At 39.0% G+C, this 21,388-nt stretch overlaps 1 protein-coding gene across 5 annotated transcripts; it reads right to left on the bottom strand.

Moving 5' to 3' along the window:
* Nucleotides 1-2,322: 2,322 nt before the first annotated feature.
* lnpk (lunapark, ER junction formation factor) lies at nucleotides 2,323-14,310 on the bottom strand. Of its 5 annotated transcripts, none has more exons than XM_035904732.2 (16): nucleotides 14,172-14,310; nucleotides 13,148-13,218; nucleotides 11,994-12,035; nucleotides 11,741-11,791; nucleotides 11,512-11,648; nucleotides 11,245-11,303; nucleotides 9,838-9,878; nucleotides 8,640-8,723; nucleotides 8,495-8,546; nucleotides 8,213-8,329; nucleotides 7,864-7,950; nucleotides 6,781-6,886; nucleotides 6,054-6,124; nucleotides 5,580-5,750; nucleotides 4,329-4,409; nucleotides 2,323-3,085 (listed from the first exon to the last, which is right to left on the bottom strand). In XM_035904732.2, exons 2-16 carry the CDS (start codon nucleotides 13,172-13,174, stop codon nucleotides 2,892-2,894), a joined length of 1,320 nt encoding a protein of 439 aa, XP_035760625.2. In that variant the 5' UTR covers nucleotides 13,175-13,218; nucleotides 14,172-14,310; the 3' UTR covers nucleotides 2,323-2,891. The 5 variants fall into 5 exon arrangements, with proteins under 5 accessions (XP_035760625.2, XP_035760624.2, XP_087706153.1 ...); XM_035904731.2 differs by having other exon boundaries at nucleotides 7,864-7,968; XM_087850027.1 differs by lacking the exon at nucleotides 14,172-14,310 and adding an exon at nucleotides 13,341-13,550 and having other exon boundaries at nucleotides 7,864-7,968.
* Between the last annotated feature and the right edge of the window lie 7,078 nt (nucleotides 14,311-21,388).

A 21,388-nucleotide genomic window follows, 5' to 3' on the forward strand; every position in this document is an offset into this window, starting at 1 on the left:
GTTGCTGTCATGTGACTGGCTGATTACACGTGTTAATTACACGCATTAACACGCACTTGAACAGGTGTGCCTGGCAGTGAGTGAAAGATGGTCAAAGTAAATTTGGTTGTTCACAAAACCCATTTAGAGTACACAACCTGTGACTGAATAATTAATACGTCCACTAAAAATCACAAGTGGTGTCTGACAGTGAACTGAATAGTGATTTATGGTAATCTAAGAGAAGGATCGTAATATTTAGAAATCAAAACAATTAACAAAACACAACCACTGCCGTCCTTTGTTGTTGAAAAACTCTTTATTGGGCGTTCCAAGTGCAAATTGAATGACAAAAAGCATGGGTAGAAATCCATTTGATAAATTTAGGAAGGCAAAAACAAAACTACAAACGGAAAAGAAACAAGTATTACACATCAGGATGCGAGACATCATGTTGAGGATCTGGGACATTCTTTAAATATTTAACAGACAGCCTCATATTTTGAAGTTATACACATATTTCACCAGAATGTAAAAATACCAAAAATGGTTTGTTGATATTGGAAGCATTAAGCTAACCACAAGTCAGTAAGATGCTGCAGGTACCAGTTTTTCCCCAACTTTGTAAAACAATCAGATGAAGGGAAATAACGGGATTAAGAAAAAAAATAAAAAATTCAAGTGATACTCTACGTGTCACGACAGGTAACTTGAAATTCACAAAGTGTTCTCTCCTTAACATTTGACCAAGGTTTATCCAAAAATATTCTTGCCTCTGGATTCTTTGGGCTGTCCCAATCCTACCAGCCAACTTTTGGCAAAACTATTTTCCCCACGTCATCAGGGTGTGTCTCTGGGACCCAACCTGTGCAACACAGGTGATACAGGACATTTACATTTGCATAGACACTCATCATTTCTCCTGGTTCCACCTAATAACACAACAAGCCAAAAGAAGAATTAATCCCTTAAGCTACAGCTAGGACTTAAAATAATGGCACCAGGTACCTACTGTGAACATTTAGAATGAACGTAAACACCGAGACGTAAACTCTTTCAATATTTTATGATCTAATGTTTACCGAAACAGAATCAAGGAATACACTTAAATAGCTGTGAACACAATGGCAATAAAAGGTTAAATGAGTACATTTTAAAAAATGTCTGATTTACTAATTAAAACACTGTATAGCCAAATAAATAAAATAAAAATATAACTCAGTGCAAATGACGACGTGAAGTAGAGACGAATAAAAGCAATGGATTTGGCAAATTATAATCCTAACTGAGTAAAACCATTGGCAATGAACACATACAGATAAACTGGCAGTTTAAGCTCAAAGTCGTTTGTTTCTTCTGCTTGCAAAGTATACAGAAGTTTATTCAGCAATTTTTTTCTCATTGTTACCAGCTAATAAATACTAATGTTATAACTAAGCTAATAACATTTTTTGACAGGCAATATCTTGCAGACATTGATTAAAAATAAGAGCTTAGTTTAAATGTATTCTGCTCAAAGATGGCAAGGAAAAATAGAGTCAACATGTTTCCTCTGATAAATCTAATTTTCCAGATTTGATGGCCAGTTTGTTTCAATCCAGCCACAAAATGAGAGAACACACACACACACACACACACACACACACAAATGCAGATTATAAAGGAAATAAGAGTAATGAGAGTCATGTTAGCCGTTTCCATCAGCATCAGAAAAGTGGTGAATACCATACCAATTGGTAGAGCACAGGTTCTTTAGCGTAACAGTTGAAGTTAAACATTATTTAAATTCATTCACACATCCTCTAAAGAAAAAAAAAAAGTGAGAATGAGTCTTTTTTCCCCTCTTTCAGTGAACAGACTACAGCTAATTGTTTCTGTAATAAGCATCCTTCCTTTCCTTGATGCAATATTAGCCACACTCTGGTTTACTCCCCTCATTCAGCATTCAGTTTCAGTACTTTTGCTTCCAATCGATTTAAATGCAACTAACTGCTCATATCTCATCATTGGCAGTCTGGAACAAAGATCCAGTAATATAATGAAAACAAAAGAGAAACAAAAAGCATTAAAATGTATGGGAATAAAAGCATACATGCATCAGCATTGGCTAAACATCAGTATAACAGACGGTATCCAAAGAGATAAATGTTTTTTTTATTGTTAGCCTAAAATATCGGATCGGGGACTTAAAATTGAAGATGAAAAAGCCACAGCAGCAGCAGCCTGAAACCTAACAGCACATACTGTAAACACAACAGAAGCTGTCCTGATTCACAACAGGTTTATCCTGAGATGGACTTCATGTGTTATGCATGTCAGTGTTGTGATTCTAGTGTAGGATAGTGTAGGAAAATCCAGTGTTTCCCACACTGGATGAGGAGTGTTTGTGTTGACCTTTTGCTACAACTATCTGACATTCTCACCCACTTCAGGAAGTCATTTTAATCAGCAGTAATCCTCTTTTTAACGTCATTTCATCTGAGGAAAAACAATGTGTGAACCAGCAGTTCTATCTAAAACACTTTTTCTTATCAAAACCATACAGCATCCAACTACATGAACCCTAAAAGGACCTTAGAGTGTAAATCGTTACTTTAAGTTAGTCAGTGCACCTACAGAGCAATACCACCAATCAACCAACTACACAACAGAGAAATAGCCTTAAAATTCAAACTACAACCCTCAATCTGACTCCTTCCCAGTCATCGGATCAAACTCATGACCAAGATATGTTGGCATCATTTTTGGCAATACTGTTGGACAATTTCACTAATAAATATAAATAATGATGATGGTAATCCTTGTCCATCAATGCTGCTTTTAAATATCAATAACTATCCTGGCCATTACCATCACCTTCTGCCTGGACAGAACAATCACATCCTTGTGGACTTTTTCTGGCCTCTTAGAAACTACGATGGCTGAGCTCCTGTCTCACAGGGGCTGCTGCGACTCTGCTCTGGTTCATCCTCGGCCACCTCTTCCTGAACAATTTCTTCTTCTTCTTTCTCTTCCTCCTTCTGCTGCAGCTGATCCTGCTCCTCTAATGGGCGCTCGCTGTCTACTTCTTTAGTGATTTCTTCGCAATCTCCCATCTCCTTCTCATCTGAGGAGAAAACATGCAAGGAAGAAAGGTATATGACCACGAAGCAAAAAGGTAACAGAAGGGAGGCGTGAGAAAGAGCAAGCTTTGGGGTAACGTGAAGAGTTTGCAGTACAACGAATGATTGGTTTCTTGGATCAAGTGGTAAAGGAAATTAGCAGCATTCCTGTTGTTAAGGTTAACATTCTGTAAGCTTACAAGAGTTTACAAGAGTTCTACAAACAGATTTTGGAAGGAGCAAGCAATGTAAGGAGCTTTACTAACACACCCAGAAACCTCTCCTCTTCCATCAATTAAAGGGCCAGGAAGATCAACATCAGAGGCTATGGCATACGAATCTACTTCTCAAGTACATGTTATTACATTTTAGGGATGAAAATGATTCATTTAGTGATGGGCAAACCCACTTGAGTTCTAGAAAAAAGAAGAAGAAAGAAATCTGATGGTGTAAATTCTGTCAATTACACAGAAATGTATTGTAGAACTAGACTGTGGCAAAAGAAAGATTTGATTCCTGTTTGTGGAGGATTTATAGTTCAGGTGGAGATTGGCAATGATTACATGACACAGCACATCTCCTGACATAAGTGCAGAGTAAATAAATTTAGGTCAAATTTTCCAATGGGGTGACTGAAAGCACCCACCAGTCCTTGGATATTTGAGCAATTTCAAATTGCCCCAAAAATGTATATTAATGTTATTCGAGCTGAATGGGAATTAAATCAGGAACAATGGCATGTTTTTTTTCCCGATCATTTTCACGTTTCTACATGGGCTCCAAAGAAAAAATTACTTAGTTAAGGAGAAGGTCTAAATATTTTACACACTCAGTGAATACCAAACCTGGGTCAAATAAGTCAGATCAAAGTCATGTTGTTTAAATGTATAATCTATAAGGATAATTTCAGCTCAAGAAATACAGGATCAGTGGATCAGCAGAAGCATAAAAATGTCACATTATATTTTTTATTTATCTATTTATTTTGTTTTGCAGTCTGGCTTTAAAATTTCTTTAAGGCAGGATAAAATCCATTTATGACTCTTATCAGACCCAGGTCTGGTGACATCCATCACCAGCTAACACCCATCATTGCTTTAGTCTGATTACTGGTAGCAGTTTGGGATTGGCTGCATTCTACAGTGTTATGAATTCTACAGCAAAGAAAGATGGACCCATCTGGCGATAATCAAATCAGTTCAAATTATGCCAGCTCGCACAGCGCAGGGAGAGAAGGGGCAGGGAAACCTGGACTCCGCAGAGGTCGAGTCTCTGGTCTCTGTTGGATCTGGAAACTGTGGACCAAATTCCACGGAGCTGGAGCTTTTGCTAGAAGCAAAATCATACCATTAAACCCACCGGTCACAGGAAATGTACTGTGAAACTTGCACGAATGCAGCTTTTGATCAACTGTTGACTGAAATACATGCTGAACTGCTTCTACTTGGTGCAGAGAAGTTTCTTGCCCAACTACCTCATGAACAGAAACTGCAAAACATGTAGCCTAGAAATTCTGTTCAATTAGTTCGACTGTGCAGTTTCATGAGCACTGAGCAAGAAAGCGCTTACAGGAAACTCATTCCATCTTGCTCATTGGAATTATATTTCTTGATTTTACAATCACAGTGTATTCCCCTTAAATAAAAAGTGGTGACAATCGAAGTGTGCCTGTGTGCTGCCTCATCTGACTTGTTGCTCAATAAAAAGCTTTAAAAAGGATTAACGTTGAAAAAAATCAAAGATAAATAAATGAAGAAGGTCAACCGGCACATTGCAGCGAAGCATTTAAAACAGGTGTTAGGACATGGAAGAAATAGCCAAGATGTACAGGAGAGTCTAAGTGTAAGACTGCATACGGGGTGCCATTTGTACCAAAATTATTGACACTGTGTTGTTAGGAGTGTGTGTTCTCTCTGTCATGTCATTCATTGCCCCACCAGCAAAGGTGGAACATCTCCTATCTATACTTTTGCTAAAAAGTTCGATTAAGTCTTGTTCAGTTGGACTGTGGCCTTGTATTAAAATTTTAAATGGTTAAAAATCTGCCACTGACTTTGTTCAATGCTCTAGAAAAAACTCATTGAAATTTGAGGTCAGGATCACAAATTACAATTCAGTGTCAATTTTCAAAGAAAATGCAACAAATCCAAACTATAACACAAATGTGTAGTTGTCAAAATCATGTTGTCACCAACTACAGTTCAACAACATTCACAGCTAAACACACTTTTGGCATAAATGGAACCTCATAACTGTGTGCCCATTCTCTTAGATTTAAATACAAACCAACCTATTGTCTTTGGTTACATTCAGACTAAATTTTCTTTTCTTTTTTTAAACTTAGGTATTTATTAAAAACAAACAATGATTTCTCTTCTGATAAGTGAACTAGAACAGTCTTGGCACTGGTCATAACATTTAGTTCTTGCTTGGTTAGAGTTTAGCATGTTAGGTGAGAGCAACACAACTGTGTCATTTGTGTGATGAGTGTTCCGGTACCTCCAGAAGGTGGCGCGCTCTCCTCTGTATCTGTCCCAGAACGTGGTGATGGCCCAGGTGAACGTGACTCAGCCCGCAGCCTCTTTTCAAAGTTGAACTCTGGAAGTCGGGGAGCCTGAGGACGAGTCTTCCTGGCTGGATTCATAAAGTAGCAATACGCGCAACGAAATGCTGCAGGGAGGAGGACAGAGAGAAAGCAAAACACACACAAAAGAGAATTGGCGATTAGATTGCTTAAGTTCTGTACACATATCCGTGAATGTCCAGGTTTTCATCAATTTGTGGATTTGTAAAGATGGTTTCAGAACCATGAAAACGCATTTATCATGGAAACACTTTATCCAGGAATCTGAGCTTTCAGTGAGCTGTTGAGAAGTCAAGACAGTTTGATGTTTTACGTCTCTAACCTTCCAATCACTTCTGTCTTACCTGAAAAACATCTTCAAAAATGCAGTAGTGCATTTCTGAGCTTACCTAGATATTCAAACTCTTCTTTCAGAGCCATGCCATTATGAGAAAAACACTGCTGGCAGATCAGCGCGTATCTATAAGAAACAAGACAGGACAGAGAAAAATATAGAGGCAAAGAGAATAATGATCGCTGCATTCCAGGAGCTATTCAATGAAAAAAAAAAAACATACACCTCAAAAACCTGCCTCATCTTTTTCAGTTCATGATTTCCCATGATGTTTTTTCTCCAAATGGTATAACTCCAACAGACAAACATAGTGAATACTATAAGTGCAGTCGAAGAGCAAACAGGTGTGAGTTCATTATAAACTATTTCAGGCGGGATAACTTCCCACAGCAATCTATCTGGAGAAGCAGCTAACCTGGCATGCACCACCTGGTTTTATTTATGTTTTACAGTTTCTGTTGTAACTACATTTTTTAAACACATTTACCATACAAATAATAGATAAAATGAGCAGCCTAGTTTTTCACCCTTGTGTAATTGTTTGCTATGGTGTTCATTTCCATGCAGATCATTCAGGTACAAGCTGCAGAGCTCAAGGAATAAAGTAATGTTGCCTTTACCATGAGTGAATGCATTCATTTTGATTCTATATTATAGTACAGTTCAATACATGGCAGTGTTGGGCTGACATTGACTGCCCAACACTTCCTGTAGAGTCTAATCCACCAGTTTGAAATAAGACAATTCTACAAAGGGCTGTAAATTCAAAAAAGGATCCTCACCTGTTCTGTGGTCCATCCCCTACCAGATACTCAATGACTCTGTCCAGAGCTCCCCTGTCTTTGGGCAAGATGGGTCTAGCTAATGGAGGACCTGGAGGGTGCATACCTGTAAATAAGTCCACACATGGAAATTAATACAGACTCACATTACAAATACACTGTTTTGTAAGTTTAAAAAAACCCAGATTGGGTTAAAAAAAAAAAAAAACAGATTGTGGGCTTTTTGCCAGCCTCAAAACAATATAAACGGTATAAACACTAATGCTGGGCTCACACTGTGCGATTTTTGGCCCATTTTGAGCCGATTTTTGAGTCGTGCGACCGTTTTGGCAATCGGCCCGATTTTGGCCTTCATCGTGCGTCGTGCATCGTGTAGTATACGTGGGGTACCGAGAAGCGATTAACACCTCACGACCAGCTCCCGATCATCAATCGCTTGGTCGTGAGGGTGTCACCGCAGCTTCTCACACTGCGCACGCGCAAACACAAATGTCAGCGAAAAAGACGGCGCAGCACGGCAGTGCAGCGTGTGATCTGAACACAAGCGATGGAGGCACAACTTGTAGAACTATGGCAAGCTCACTCGAGCCTTTTCGATGTGGCTTCACAAAATTATCACAACCACAACAACTGTGAAAATAGTTGGATTTACATTGCTGCTCAATCCCAGCTGCCTGATCAATGTTTTTCATTAGCAATTTAGCAAAGTTGATGGTGGTGGTGTGCGTGTCTGTGTGAGTGAAAGACAGAGAGGGAGAGCGAGCGACAGAATTTCTGTTATAACCTTCATTTTATGGACGCACAGTGTGAGCACTCAGGTTGCATCCGAGCATCGGGCCGTATAGTGTGATACCCTGCATCGTGACCTACGAACTTCTAACCCCTGCGAGTCAATCGTGCAGTTTGAGCAGAAGCTGAATAGCAACTGAGAAAAAAAAAAATCGCACAGTGTAAGCCCAGTATAAGAGTGGTGATGTCCAAATTACTACCTTGAAAAGTTAGGAGACATCAGGCACTGCAGAAGTTCTTGTTTGCCATGCATAGATGCCTGATTTCAAGCTAAGATGCTCTTAGAGACATTACCTAGCATTGGGGAGGGGGGAGTCCTCGGTACTGCGCCCTGTAGGACCGAAGCAGACAGAGCAGATCTGTCTGGTGGACCTCCTGGAGCTGAGAGAGGAACACGTTCTGTTGGAAGAGCGACACAAGAGATGGACACAAACTGGCATCTAAGAGAACTAAGTCAAAGGCAGCTGGCATTGCTGTTTACAACAGCTGCCTTTGACTTAGTTCTGTGCCTTTGACCTCAAACTTCATATAGATTTTGATGCTGAATATTCTTTTTACATGCATCACAAATGGGCACTGCATGAGATTTAAGAAATATTAGGATTGTTTATTATACTTAAAGCGTCTCATTTTGTCTGCTTACCCACAGGTGTGCCTGCTGGTCCCAGCAAGGGACGTGCTCCCGGTGGAGGAGTCATGACCATTGGATGCGGGGTGCCCATTGGCATCGGTCTCATTACCACCCCTCTCTGCCGAATCTCTGCCCAGGGGGAAGAAATTCATTGAAGCATTTGGTCCTTTCCAAACACAGGATTTGTTTATGCCATCACAGAAATCTCTCTCTCTCTTTTGAAGAGCTCCACTCTTCTGATCAGAAACTTTCCAAGTAAAATTAAGTAACACTCTGTACAGAATTATGGGGTACCTTGTCCTGGCCTGGGAGTCATCGGAGAACGCACTGGAGTTGACTCAAGTTCCTGCAGCAAAACAAAGCGGAGGAATGTGAAACAAAATAAAAATACAATACAAAAATAAACAGATAAAATAAACATCAAGTGAAAAGCTCTCACAGCTTTCTTCTTAGCCTCAGGATCGAAACGTTCCAGGATGAGCTTGGCATTTTTGTACGTTTCTGTCTCCATCACCTCCTCAAGCTGGAAAGACAAAAAAAAGGGAAATCTAAGCTATAACATCCAGGCTCAACAGGATAAGAAATGTTGAAGTAGCTCGAGGAATAAAAAAAAATACTGATGGGGCCAGTGATACCCCTCAGCCTCCTAGTAAATACACTTATGGTATCAATTTCAAAACACTGTTGCTTTGTTCTCGAGTTATGGCATTCACAAGATTTTCAGAAAACTTGAGCTTGAGGCTGAGGTCACTGAGATTCAAATTCATCTGAGATTTTAGCAGATACACATATTAAGCCTTAGGGGGGGAAAAAAAAAAAGAAAAAGGCCAGAATGATTTTCTTCTTGAAGATGCTTTCTGCTTCTCAAGGCATGAAACTAAATAACATACAAGATAAAAGAACAGACCCAGCTCTGATACCACAGAGGGATCGGAGATTGAGTGGAAATTTTAATCTGACATACCACTGCAATCCTGAAGAGAAATAAAAAAGTAACTAAAAAAACAAACAGACAAAACTGGGGGAAAACTTACAATTTTTCAATCACAGTTGAATAAAATAATAAAACTGGACGTGTAACACCCAGTTTTTCAGATCCAAATAAACAGATCTGACCAATCAGACCACTGTATTTGGCAATAAGCAGACTGTAGCTCAAAATACACACCTGTAATGAATATACAAATTATAAATTAACTATTTTATCTAAGACACACGGCTGCTTCAGGTCCATCGGCTCTCTCAAATTATCTCTCTGCCTCTTCAGTCCTAACTCTGCCATCCACAAAAACAGGCCAACCAACATATGTGCGAAAGCGACTGTGATACAGCTTCAACTCCTGGATTAAAAAATGAAATTCCATCTGCTGCTGCCTTCTCATGAGAATTGAGAGTTGAACCCAAAATCTGTTTCTTCCTTTTCTTCTTTAGAAGCATCAGGACCAGCTCATCGTCGCTTAATACTAACTGTATTTTTTTCACAGTGCATAATTTGAGGACGAATTTCCAGCAAAAACGCAATGCATTCATATGTGTTACACGACAAGTTCAGATGTGAAAAGTTTGTAATTTCAAACAGTTTTTTTGCAGTGCATTCAGTGTGTAATGGCCTTTACAGTGAAAGACTGAATACTTACAATCTTTTTTTTGGCAACCTTTAAATCTTCGAGTTTTTCGCCTAAAAAGAAGAATAAATAACTTTAGTCAACTGGCATCATTTCCAATAAGCTCCTTTTTCCATCAACCCGTGCTCTGGAAATAAAACACAGTTTAAATTCTTATAAGCTCAATTTGTGATTCTGCTAGTATCGTAACATATCTCAGTATCAAATTATGCTACTTTGTCTTTGTAGCCTAAGCAGTATGTACTGTCAACAATAAGAGTCTGACTCGAGTCGCAAAGTTAGGAGGTTGTAAGAAAACACATTTTTAAGCAAGGACAATCAAAATGAAATGCTTCAAATCATATAGTCAACAACCATCCATCCATCCATCCATCTTCATCCGCTTTATCCGGGGCCGGGTCGCGGGGGCAGCAGCCTAAGCAAAGAGGCCCAGACCTCCCTCTCCCCAGCCACCTCCTCCAGCTCGTCCGGGGGAACACCAAGGCGTTCCCAGGCCAGCCTGGAACAGACCCAGGCTGGCCTGGTCTTTGATATAATCTCTCCAGCGTGTCCTGGGTCTGCCCCGGGGCCTCCTCCCGGTGGGACATGCCTGGAACACCTCACCCAGGAGGCGCCCAGGGGGCATCCTTGTCAGATGCCCAAACCACCTCAGCTGGCTCCTTTCGATGTGGAGAAGCAGCGGCTCTACTCTGAGCCCCTCCCGGATGGCCGAACTTCTCACCCTATCTCTAAGGGAGAGGCCAGCCACCCTTCGGAGGAAGCTCATTTCCGCCGCTTGTATCCGCGATCTCGTTCTTTCGGTCACTACCCACAGCTCGTGGCCATAGGTGAGGGTAGGGACGTAGATCGACCGGTAAATTGAGAGCTTCGCTTTTACACTCAGCTCCCTCTTCACCACGACGGACCGGTGCAGCGTCTGCATCACTACAGCTGCAGCCCCAATCCGTCTGTCGATCTCCGGCTCCCTTCTCCCATCACTCGCGAACAAGACCCCGAGATACTTGAACTCCTCCACTTGGGGCAGGACCTCATCCCCGACCCGGAGTGGGCACTCCACCCTTTTCCGGCTGAGAACCATGGCCTCAGATTTGGAGGTGCTGATCCTCATTCCCGCTGCTTCACACTCGGCTGTGAACCGCTCCAGTGCGAGCTGGAGGCCCTCACCCGATGAAGCCAACCATTACTCCTCAAGCCATTTTTCAATAGGCCATTTTGCCTGAGCCTCCCTGTGCTCAACTATGAGTATGACCTAATTAGTTATAGAAGGAGGCACAGCGCGAGCAATAGGTAGACAGATTTGATCCAACCCAATTGTATCTTATGAGAGACAACTTCTAGCTTAACAGAAGCCTGAAAATAATATATGTGCTTTTAAGTTTAATGGACAGACAAGCAAAGGAAGACTGATAGATCACTTACTGTTTCTCTCAGTGCGTTTGGAGAAGAGAAAAATCAATAACTTTCTGATGAACCACACCCTGTTGAAGAGCCAGAAAGAAATGCAGAGAGAAGACTTCATCATCTTCGTCACATTCCGAAACCCTTTTATCTCCTCACAACTTATGGAAAATAATAAGACCTAATATGAAATGTATTTTTTTACTTTGACACATTGAAAGTTATCTGTACCAGATAAAAACAAAGACAAAGCTGTGAATTATTGTGAAAAGCAACACTGGCACTCACAGCACAGGGTATATGAAGAAAGGCAGGGCCATGGCTATTCTCTGCAACCAATGCTCGGGGAGGTAAAGACAGTAGACGATCAGGGAGGTCAACAGGTAAAGGGCAGATGAGTAAAGTAGCAAACGGCCAACCCATAGCTGCAGACAGATACATACAAATATATCAACGAGAAAAAGAAAGGACAGCTCAAGAATACAACTATAGATCTTTAATGTTTTGCTGACATTACCTTTTGCAGACGCTGGTTTTTAGTTTTAAACTCTTCCAGCTCTTTAATCTCCTACAAGAGAAACATGGTAAAGGTTATGTATACACTAAAAGAAAAACCTACTACTATGGACTGTACTCAGGTTTGTAGTTGTATTTGTTGTAGGTTGGTGTTTCCAGGTGGCATACGACATCATATTTTTAGTAAACCTAAAATAGAATTGAAACATTGTGCAAATCCATTAAATCAGGTAAAAAATATACACAGTCAGTACCTTGTCCAGGTTCTCCAGCTGCTCAACTGTTGTTAGCTTTGCCTGCATTGCGGATAAAAGTCAGAAAATCACCATTAGCGTAATCAACTGATTTGCCAATAAAGACTCAATTTTGATTTATCAAGAGTTCATCTCCAGAGGGGTCTGCAAATAAAGCGAGATTAATGGTTTTATCGTGCTATTTTGAGCTTTGAGTTTTCTGCCTCACAAAAGTGTCTCTTGTTTCGCTAAATCACTGTAGTAACTTATGCTTAACACATAACCTGACTGGAGCCAGGTTACAGGTTATGACTAGAACAACATGTTTTAAGAGCAATGTAGATTTTCTGCTTGGGTAATATGGTTTATATGTGAAGCAGAACCCAGAAAGCCTGCTTAAAAAGTTGATAAGTCCCATTGTGATATCCCTTACCTTTGAAAGAAATCCTGGCTTTGCTAAACTTCCTTCATAGTATACACTTCTGATTTACTAAATATTTTAGTCAAAGGAAACTTAAAGCAAATGGGATGTTTGATTTTCTGAGTGAAAACAACAATCAATACCTTCACTGTTGCTAAATTTCTCATGCTGCCTGTCTGCTCCTCTTTCTTTCCCTTTGACTTGATTAGTATGTCTAAATATAGTGTATGAATTCACCTAGCTTGGGTGCTAAGCTCAATCTGTTCATAGTAATCAAACTGTCTCACAGTAGAGTCACACAAGGCAAAACTTTACTGAGAATCAGCATCCAGAATTAGCATTTTATTTAATTATTCAAGGCTTGTGAAGTAAAAATAACAAGATTGGCAAATATTAAAATACATATATATATTTAGAAATGAGTCAGTTAAGTTATTTTGAATGTAAGGTTGACAACAAGTCACTTAAAACGCTGTGCATGCATAGTTGGAGTATGACTAGTGATTTTTGGGTTTTTTATGTATTGGGGTTAGACATTTGACTGGAAATTCAGTGCATGTGGTTCATTTCAGTGAACTTAGCTTCAAAATAATCACTTGGATTCAATCCAATACAATCAACTTTTTAAATGCCAGTCACTCTATGATTTATCATAACCAAGAAAATTTCTCATCATGTTTTTATTCAAAATCCAGTTTTCATTTTGAATTTTTCATTTTCTTGTATTCAAACATGTTTTCTGTCACTCACTTACCTTCCATCGAGATATTAGGGCCCCCATGTTTTTGAAAGTACACAAGTCTTTGCTTTGATTTCTTTGGTTCACTAAGAAACACACAAACAACACGTTACAGGTAAACAAAGCACACGGTCTTTGCTGCAACAGTTACACAACTTTTGATGTTTAACTCCACGTTTGAGTCTGACCTAGACATTTATGCACTTACATCATAACAGGATTTAGGAAGCTGCCTACAAAATCACACACAATGGTAACTCTTGTTGCAATGGATCTACGAACATAATCTCTCCCTATGGCTCCTTATACATGCAACAAGGTGGCTAAATATATCACTTTTCACTTTCTTATTTCAATTTTCAGAATCTCACTGGTTAAATGTAATGCATAGCAGTTGATTAAAGTTCCATCCTCTTCACTTTAAAATGGCCAGACCCGATCATGAGATGAGTCTAGCCACGGCTAATGTCACCGCTGTTATTCCAGCTACAAATATTTCTGAAACTGGAAACAGTTTGTAGTTTCCAAAAATGCGCAGCAACATGCATAAAGCTCCAACTGTGCTGTATTTCCGCTGAGTACCTAGCTTGCTAGCTGACCTAGCTTTAAGAGTTGGGAGTCAAGTCCCTGGGCGGTCACAAGACATAACCGCTAATGATGCAGCAGAGATTTATAACTGGTATTTCCTAGCTATTTAAAGAAGAAAGCAGCAGCAAACAATGATATAACTTGCTGTATTCCTGCTAACGTAAGGTATATGGCTAGTATTAGCTGCTCATTTTACACTGCTGCAAATCAGCCACGGTAACCTAAATACTCAGAAGAAAGAAGAGTCTTAGAAAACTAAGCTTTAGCATGACCACTACTTTTTGGGGCATATACAGAACTCTGATCAAGGAAGTACGTAAACTGATGTACTAAGCTAGCTTCTATAATAACAACACACTGGTGCCGACATCAGCAGCAGGCACACTGTGATAATAATATTCATCTTTACCTGGTCTTTTCAAATTAATACGTATGCGCAGAGGAAACTTACATTTACGCGATGTCTGGGTGTTTCTGTTCACTGACCATTCAGTAAAGTTCACGCAGAAACAAGCACATCTTGTCTGCTAATGCTACCTAAACTGACATTTCAACTGCCAACCAGAAAGAGAGTTTGGCGCGGCGTTGAGACGTAACGGAACGTATGTGACGTGGCTGGGCTGACCCACTTCCCAGAGTCCTGTGCGGTGTAGTCTTTTTCGTTTCATTTTGTGAATTTTATTTTTTATCTAACGTTATTAAACAATCTTTAATTTTTTTTTTTTTTAAAAAACAGGACTAATGAAAACAAGAAAAGCAGATTGGTACACAATAATTGAAAATTACATTAAAAACATAAGTTTAACATGTATATGGCTTGTATAGGATATGCTGGTGTACTTTCATGAAGTCATGGATGTGAACACTTTCTTGATAGTTTTCTGAGCTGCTAGTGTTTCAAAGTAGCATCTATTGCTTTTCACTTAAAACTGGCTTTCCTTCCAGACCATTTCCATACCTGCAGGTGTAGCTTCCAGCCATCTGGTCCATAGTATCTACACCTCCTTTGGTCTTGTTGTAGAATGTCATTAATTGTGTTTTTTCACCTTTCTGGTATTTCCATCCACCATTTTGTTGTGATATATTGCGCTCAGATGTACAGCAGCTTTCTTTCTGACGTATGCAACTATGGTAAGGCTGCGGGGTTTTTTCTGACCCACTTGTGCATTTAAAGGTTAACATATAATTTGGTTTGTCAGAGAAAAACATACATATCTATCAATTAATTTGATGCTACTGCAAAACAAATGAATGAATGGGTGAATAAATAAATAAATCAATGTGAATCAAAGGAGCCATTCTCGCTTTAGAAGTCTGCTCTGTTAACTAACTGATAACTCAGCGGAAAAACCAGAGGACTTAGGATCAGCACAAATATCTGCAGGTTGCCTTTATGTGGGTATCATCAAAATATAGTACAATACAAATGCATACGTGTAAATTATTTTGAGAGGTAATAATCATAATATAAGGAGATGGACTACACAATTTTATAATGGGAACCAGAACCAGGGGAATGTATTGTACACACTCAGATGTTGGTCTAATGGTACCTGAAATGTTGTTTGGAGTCTTCAAAAAGAGGTTTCAGATTTCTACAAAGCTCGCTCTTTTTTTTCTTTTGGACTTTGATTTCTTCCTTGAAAGAAGATGGATTGTTTGGGCTTTTACGGATACTACTCGCTGGAGAAATAGGATGAATGGGCTAAAACAGTGGCTCAGCTGGCTGCTTATGAGAGGATGACATATACATGGGCCCCTTGGGGCATCTTTACTGCTGTAACTTGGAGGTCAATTTAGTAGTGTAACCAAGAACGTCAGAAAAACACTGGAGTTGTATTTGGTGCTTTGCATTTTTAAGTAACAGCTACAGCTCTAACAGCCTTTTCTCTCGTCTTTGTCAAGTTAGGAGAACCATCTAAGCTAAATAATAATAATACTAAAGCACTGGAGAGTATTTTCTTTTGAAATTCTTGCATCATGCCATGTTTCCAAAAGCATTACACTGAACAGTTATTTCAGCTGTGTAATAAGACATTACTAACAACACTACTGATGTAAACATTCAACTCAGTGCCAGTCAAGCCTTTTTCTTGTAGTTCCCCAGTTTGTTGTCAGCATCTGTACCTTGAAGGTCGACAAAGCTGTAGGCTAACTTTAAATTGTAATTCCAACTCTTGCCATTAGATGTCGCAGTTTTACTGTATGATGTGGACTTTAAACCCACCATAGGACTGAGAATATGTATATGCCTAGGTGTTAAACTAAACAACTGAACAAATAGCATATGTGTACATTTAGCCTCCATTATAGGTCTAAATTATGTTTTTTTCCTTCTTTTTAATATAAACCTTTAGTAAATGAAAGTGGCTTGAAAGAAAGAAAGGAAAAAGAACCATTGGGTTCCTGCTCAGCATCTTAATCACAAGTTCCCGTGGTGTCTCACTGTTATCCCATCGCAGGAAATGTGAAGTTGTGATATCTCACCAGTATTTATTTCTCAGCTCTCAGCCGAGCTGTTTCAGATTTGGCTGCAGTGTGCAGAGATTTGGCCTTCAACTTTTATGCTTCCGGCTTCCTCTGGAGTCTTAAGAGTTATGGGCCTAATAAAATTCTGCCTCTCTTCTCTCTCACACACAATCACTCCTACACACACACACACACACACACAATCACTCCTACACACACACACACACACACACACACACACACACACACAAAGATAGGCCTATGCTGTATATATTATAGCTGATGAGTAATCCTGATGCTGATGTTATTTCCGTTTCATTAACCTGTAATAAATTAAACACTGAATGAAAATAAGCAACAGGGACTTTTCCAACTCTCCAGTGCCCCACTTGCATAGAGTACACACACGCTAATTTACGCGGGACAGCTGGATGTCACCAAACAATAATCACTCGTGTTTGACAATTTTAGACACAGTACAATAAAACGCGCATTTAATCGAGTTTTTAATTAGACTAATCTTTCATTCCTCTATTTAGATGAAGGTAGAGAAGATATGTTTTTTTATGTTAAAGAGAATTAGAAAAAAATGTGTGAAACAGCTTTTTTAACAGGGATTTCATCGCCTGGATAATTGTTGATAACGTCAGATTCTGCGTACGTATCCAAAAATACGGAAACAATGTAACAAAAAGGTAAAACTCGACAAAAACAATTTAAAAAACGAGAATTTTTTTAAATGTTGTTATCAGATCTTTTATGATTTCCACGATATTTGCAGCTTCCTCTCCAACTTGATTCATTTAAAGTCCTTATTTGCATTAAAAGCTGCGCTACAATCGACTTTGAACAGGCGACGTTGATTCGGGTGCACGTCAGGTAGGATGAGGGGCCTCCTGCACGTTTGTTTTCCCCTCAATTAGCGAAACGTGACAAGAATATTTCGAAGCGAGTGTGGTGGGGATAGCTCGTTCTTTGGACTCGGTAGTCAGTGTGTGTAACTAAAAAAATAAAGACCTGCTTTACGGACAATGTCCAACGCAGAGCCCGTATATTTGTTCTGGATGACGCCACTCCGCCTACCTTTCTAACTGTAGGATTTCATACATTACTGATTAGGGCATTAGGCAACATGTTGATTAATTTCGTCTCTTATACTTTTTCTGGTTTTATTTACATTTAGTGTTTTGACTGTTTGACCCTCACTAAACTGCCTTAATAATGTATCTACCCGCATCATTTTTATTTTATTTTAATATAGCCTATGTTTATTTATTTATTGCTTTAGTTTTGGGCATCTGTTTCGCTGAATGAAGTGCGAGGCCAAAATGTTCAGTGCTTTGTGTCGCAATATATCAAAACACTAAATATTAAATACACTGTCCTAAACACTTATACACATATTACAACATATTAATTGCGCGATATTTCACAATACTACTGCTACTACTACTAATAATAATACATTTACGGATATTTAGGAGATACAGAATTTACAAGATATTATTTTCCTGGCGTGGGTGGATTTCCTGTACATGAAAATCTGGTTAGTTAATCGATGGAGGACAAACAACACATGTTTTTAGTGAACTATAAGTTTCATTCATTCTCTGTGGTTTGTTTGTTTGTTTGTTTTTGTTTGTTTTTTGCTTTTACAACTGCCGTTTCACACCCTAACATAATTTTTTCCATTTTTTTTTTCTTACCGCAGTTTAGAGTAACTACATTTTTCGAACAAGATTACTAAAAATACACAGCCTTATATTAATTTTACTGAAACATACGCACTACCAAAGGTAACGACCATGACCACTGTAAGCTGCCATTTAGAACCAACATCGGTATTTGGCACTCTGCGATGAGAAGGTGTTAAAGAGGAGCTATTCTGCATGCCAGACATTATCACGCGTGTCCTAGACGTCCACAGGGGCTACAGTAACTACCGTTTAATATACACACATTGTACAAAGTGAAAAATGTCAAAGCATATTGTGTTCCATATGGTTAAATGGTGAGCAGTGGGCATCATTTTCACTGGATATATTTATTTGATAATTTAAATTAAAATACACCACTCCTTTGTGGTTTCTGTCATCAAGGATGTTTTGCCTCATTTAAAGAGGGTTAGGGCATCAGCTTGCTCTACATTTGTTTTGCACAAAATTACTTCATGCAAATTTAGTTTGGTTACCACTGAACCCGGTCAATTCACCAGCAAAGTAACTGATCTGTACACATCATAATCACAAACCATCCAAAACTGATCAGAATAGTTTTTTCAAAGCAGGCCTGTCAACATAATAGCAACTACATTTACACATCTTATATTTATAATATAGCTATTTCTCGGGATTGTACTATTCCATTGCAAAGCTAGTCACGATTTATGCCTCATATAAGAGGCTACAGATCCTTTTGAAGAGCAGCCTTCACAAAAAGATCAGCCAATCAGTAAACCACACCTCTGGTGCAGTTTCCTCACTTGCTGCCTATAATGCCTTCTGTCTTCTCCTACAACAGCTGCAGATGTATGGAACCTCAGCTGATAAAGGCAGCAGGCCAAGGTTAGAAACAAGAGAGTGGTGGTGGATTTGTTTGTGCGATACTTTCATGATTTGGCTGTTGTTTAGTCCAGGGATTTTTCCATGCTTCTACAGAAGGACCAGCTTTTGTCCTTGTGAATTTCAATATTGTTTGAGGCAATGAAGTGGGGGCATCATAAGTTGCTTATTTTGATATGAATATGTATGCTTTTGCAAAATGACTTACAGATCTACATTTTTGACAGTGTATGCTTTAGTTAGGAAAGTATTCAGGAAATATAAGGGATATTTGCTATACTTTTATCATGTGGAAGCAACACAAATGCTCACAATGTAAAGTATTTTGAAGATGTGAACCACGTATTATTGTCACTTTCCTTAAACAAGGCTTTTCTAATCAATGCCCGTAGGCTAATCTAAATGTCAAAATTAGATACATTTTAAGTAGTTACTACAGTGAGACCATTAAAAAGAAAAATCTGGTCATGTTTTCACTGAAGGCACATAGTGAGATGTTCTCATAATAAGTGAATGCTCAATGAAAGTGATTAGACACATTCTGTATATTTATTAGGCAATAACTTGTCACCTCATGCTGTTTTTAAAATATAGTAGCAGAATGGGTTGAACTTACTCCTCACTATTTAAAAAGACATCCATCAGTTGGAAAAAAAAGCATATTTCATAAGTTGCTACTTCCACTGTGTGACTATGAGACTGCTCCTACTGCTAATATTATTACTACCACTGATTATTGGTAATTGATAATTTTTCATCCATTAAAAACGATCTAATAAACCATTCTTGATTGTTCTTTTAGGGTTCAAAAGAGGGCTGGAACTTATTGCAGGTAGATCAATTTTTCACTAGATTCTCATCTGTGTTAGTAAGATTTGTTATTTCGTTCTTTTCCACGGAAAATTCAAATTTGTTTTGGACATCAGGTGTGGAATTAAAAGTTTAGAATTCCTTATTTTTCTTATGACATTCACTTACATGGTGCTTATTAGGCCTTATTTGATGTGGCTTCAGTGTAAAAACATCCAGCCCATCCTGTAGGGTTACTTAATTATACTCAGAAGACCAAGTTTAAAGAGACTCAAGGTCAAACGCTAACTTTTCCTTTCTGAGGGCCATTGACTGTGGTCTTGAGGGTAATGAGCACATGCAAACACGATCTTTTTATTCTGTTTTATTTCATAGTTTTATCTTTGAAGGTGTTTTAACATCCTAGAGAAACTCAAACTACAAGTTCATTTTAATTGTAACTCCAGTGTAAGAAGCAACTGCAAAGGTGTCAAACACTGGGAGCAGGCGCCATTTGTCCATTTTGGCCTAATAGATGAATTTCCAAAATTATGCCTTCTATTTCTATATTTTGGCTCATAAAGAGGTAAAATAATATTGTTTTTGCTTACAAAAACTATGTGTGAAGGATTTGTGTCTCTGTAGAGCCACTACAATCTGTAAATTACATAAATTATAACAAAACAAACGGAGAATGTGAATCTGCAAAGTTATATTTTTAAAATCACCCTAACTTTTTAAAAGACGTCTCAGTAAATGCTTTACACATTAAATAAGAAGGTTAATTTAATTTAAGTGCTCCGTGACATGATTTTCTCAAGGGAGTGTGGTAAGGAATGTCTTTCTTTGGACCTCTTTGTTCAACTTTTTAGTGCAAAACAAGTGTATTGTCTCCAGTACAGTATTAAGCATTTACTGGTCCAGCTCACTCTACATCAAATTGGGCTGTATGTGGCCCAAACTGACCCTTTAGGAGGAGGATCTGTTCCCATCCTCTCTTCAAGCTGCCGGGGAAGCTGCTTATCACAAGTATCTTGGTTTACAGTGCACGCGTTAAACCCATTTTTAAGCAAAGACGTCAGATCCAAGGATTTCTCCAAAGGACACATGATGTTCCGAAATTTTTTCTTGCTAATCCAACAGAAGTTGGTTTCGATCAGACGGATGTAGGCACATCGAGGACTGATTCCTAGAAGGGAATTTACACCTGGGAACCAACACGAGAAAGAAATGAAACAGCCTGAGTGCAGGAGTTGTCACTGCAGGGGAGATACGAGAGGAGGGCGGGGTCAGAGCCATATCAGAGGGCCGGGAGACTGCACCGGAGAGTAGGCCACAGTGTAAACGGCAGTCATTTTAAGAGGAAGTTGAAGTCACGGCGTAATTATAGTAAGAGAATGTATAAAACGATATCCACATCAGACAAGGGTTTCTAGATTAACTGTCTCATGACTGGATTTGATAGTTTATTTCAATGCAATTGAATAGCATTTCTACTCTTCGCTTTTCCCAATTTTCATTGCAAAATTAAAAAAAAATTCCAACAATGACTTTAGGCGCAAATATGCCATCTTTGTCAGCAGCTTACTGGACTGCAGCTTACGTTTAAGTGAAATTCGAGTACTATATGATGTGTATTGCTTCGTTATTGTGAAGCCTTTTCTGGACACTGTTCTGGCTGAAGGACTCGTATGTGCTGTGCAGCTGCATGTGATTAACACACATCTTGGCAAAGATTTGTGTTAAGAGTGGCGTGATGATGAATGCTCTCCACCCATGAGGTTTTGTTCAACTTGTGAAATTCAACCTGGAATTTTTTACTTTTATTATGTGTTCAGGATTCTGTTAG

Source organism: Neolamprologus brichardi, chromosome 13 (assembly GCF_056152115.1).
Source record: "Neolamprologus brichardi isolate AB-2024 chromosome 13, ASM5615211v1, whole genome shotgun sequence".
Classification (NCBI taxonomy): domain Eukaryota; kingdom Metazoa; phylum Chordata; class Actinopteri; order Cichliformes; family Cichlidae; genus Neolamprologus; species Neolamprologus brichardi.

Bases quoted from the DNA above. Each gene is read 5' to 3' on its own strand.
- lnpk (XM_035904731.2), bottom strand. From the start codon at position 13,174: ATGGGGGCCCTAATATCTCGATGGAAG. The intron at 6,887-7,863 runs GTAATGTCTCTA...ACTTATTTACAG, and splicing joins TCCCCCCTCCCCAATGCTAG to GTATGCACCCTCCAGGTCCT. The intron at 5,751-6,053 runs GTAAGCTCAGAA...TCCTCCCTGCAG, and splicing joins AGAAGAGTTTGAATATCTAG to CATTTCGTTGCGCGTATTGC.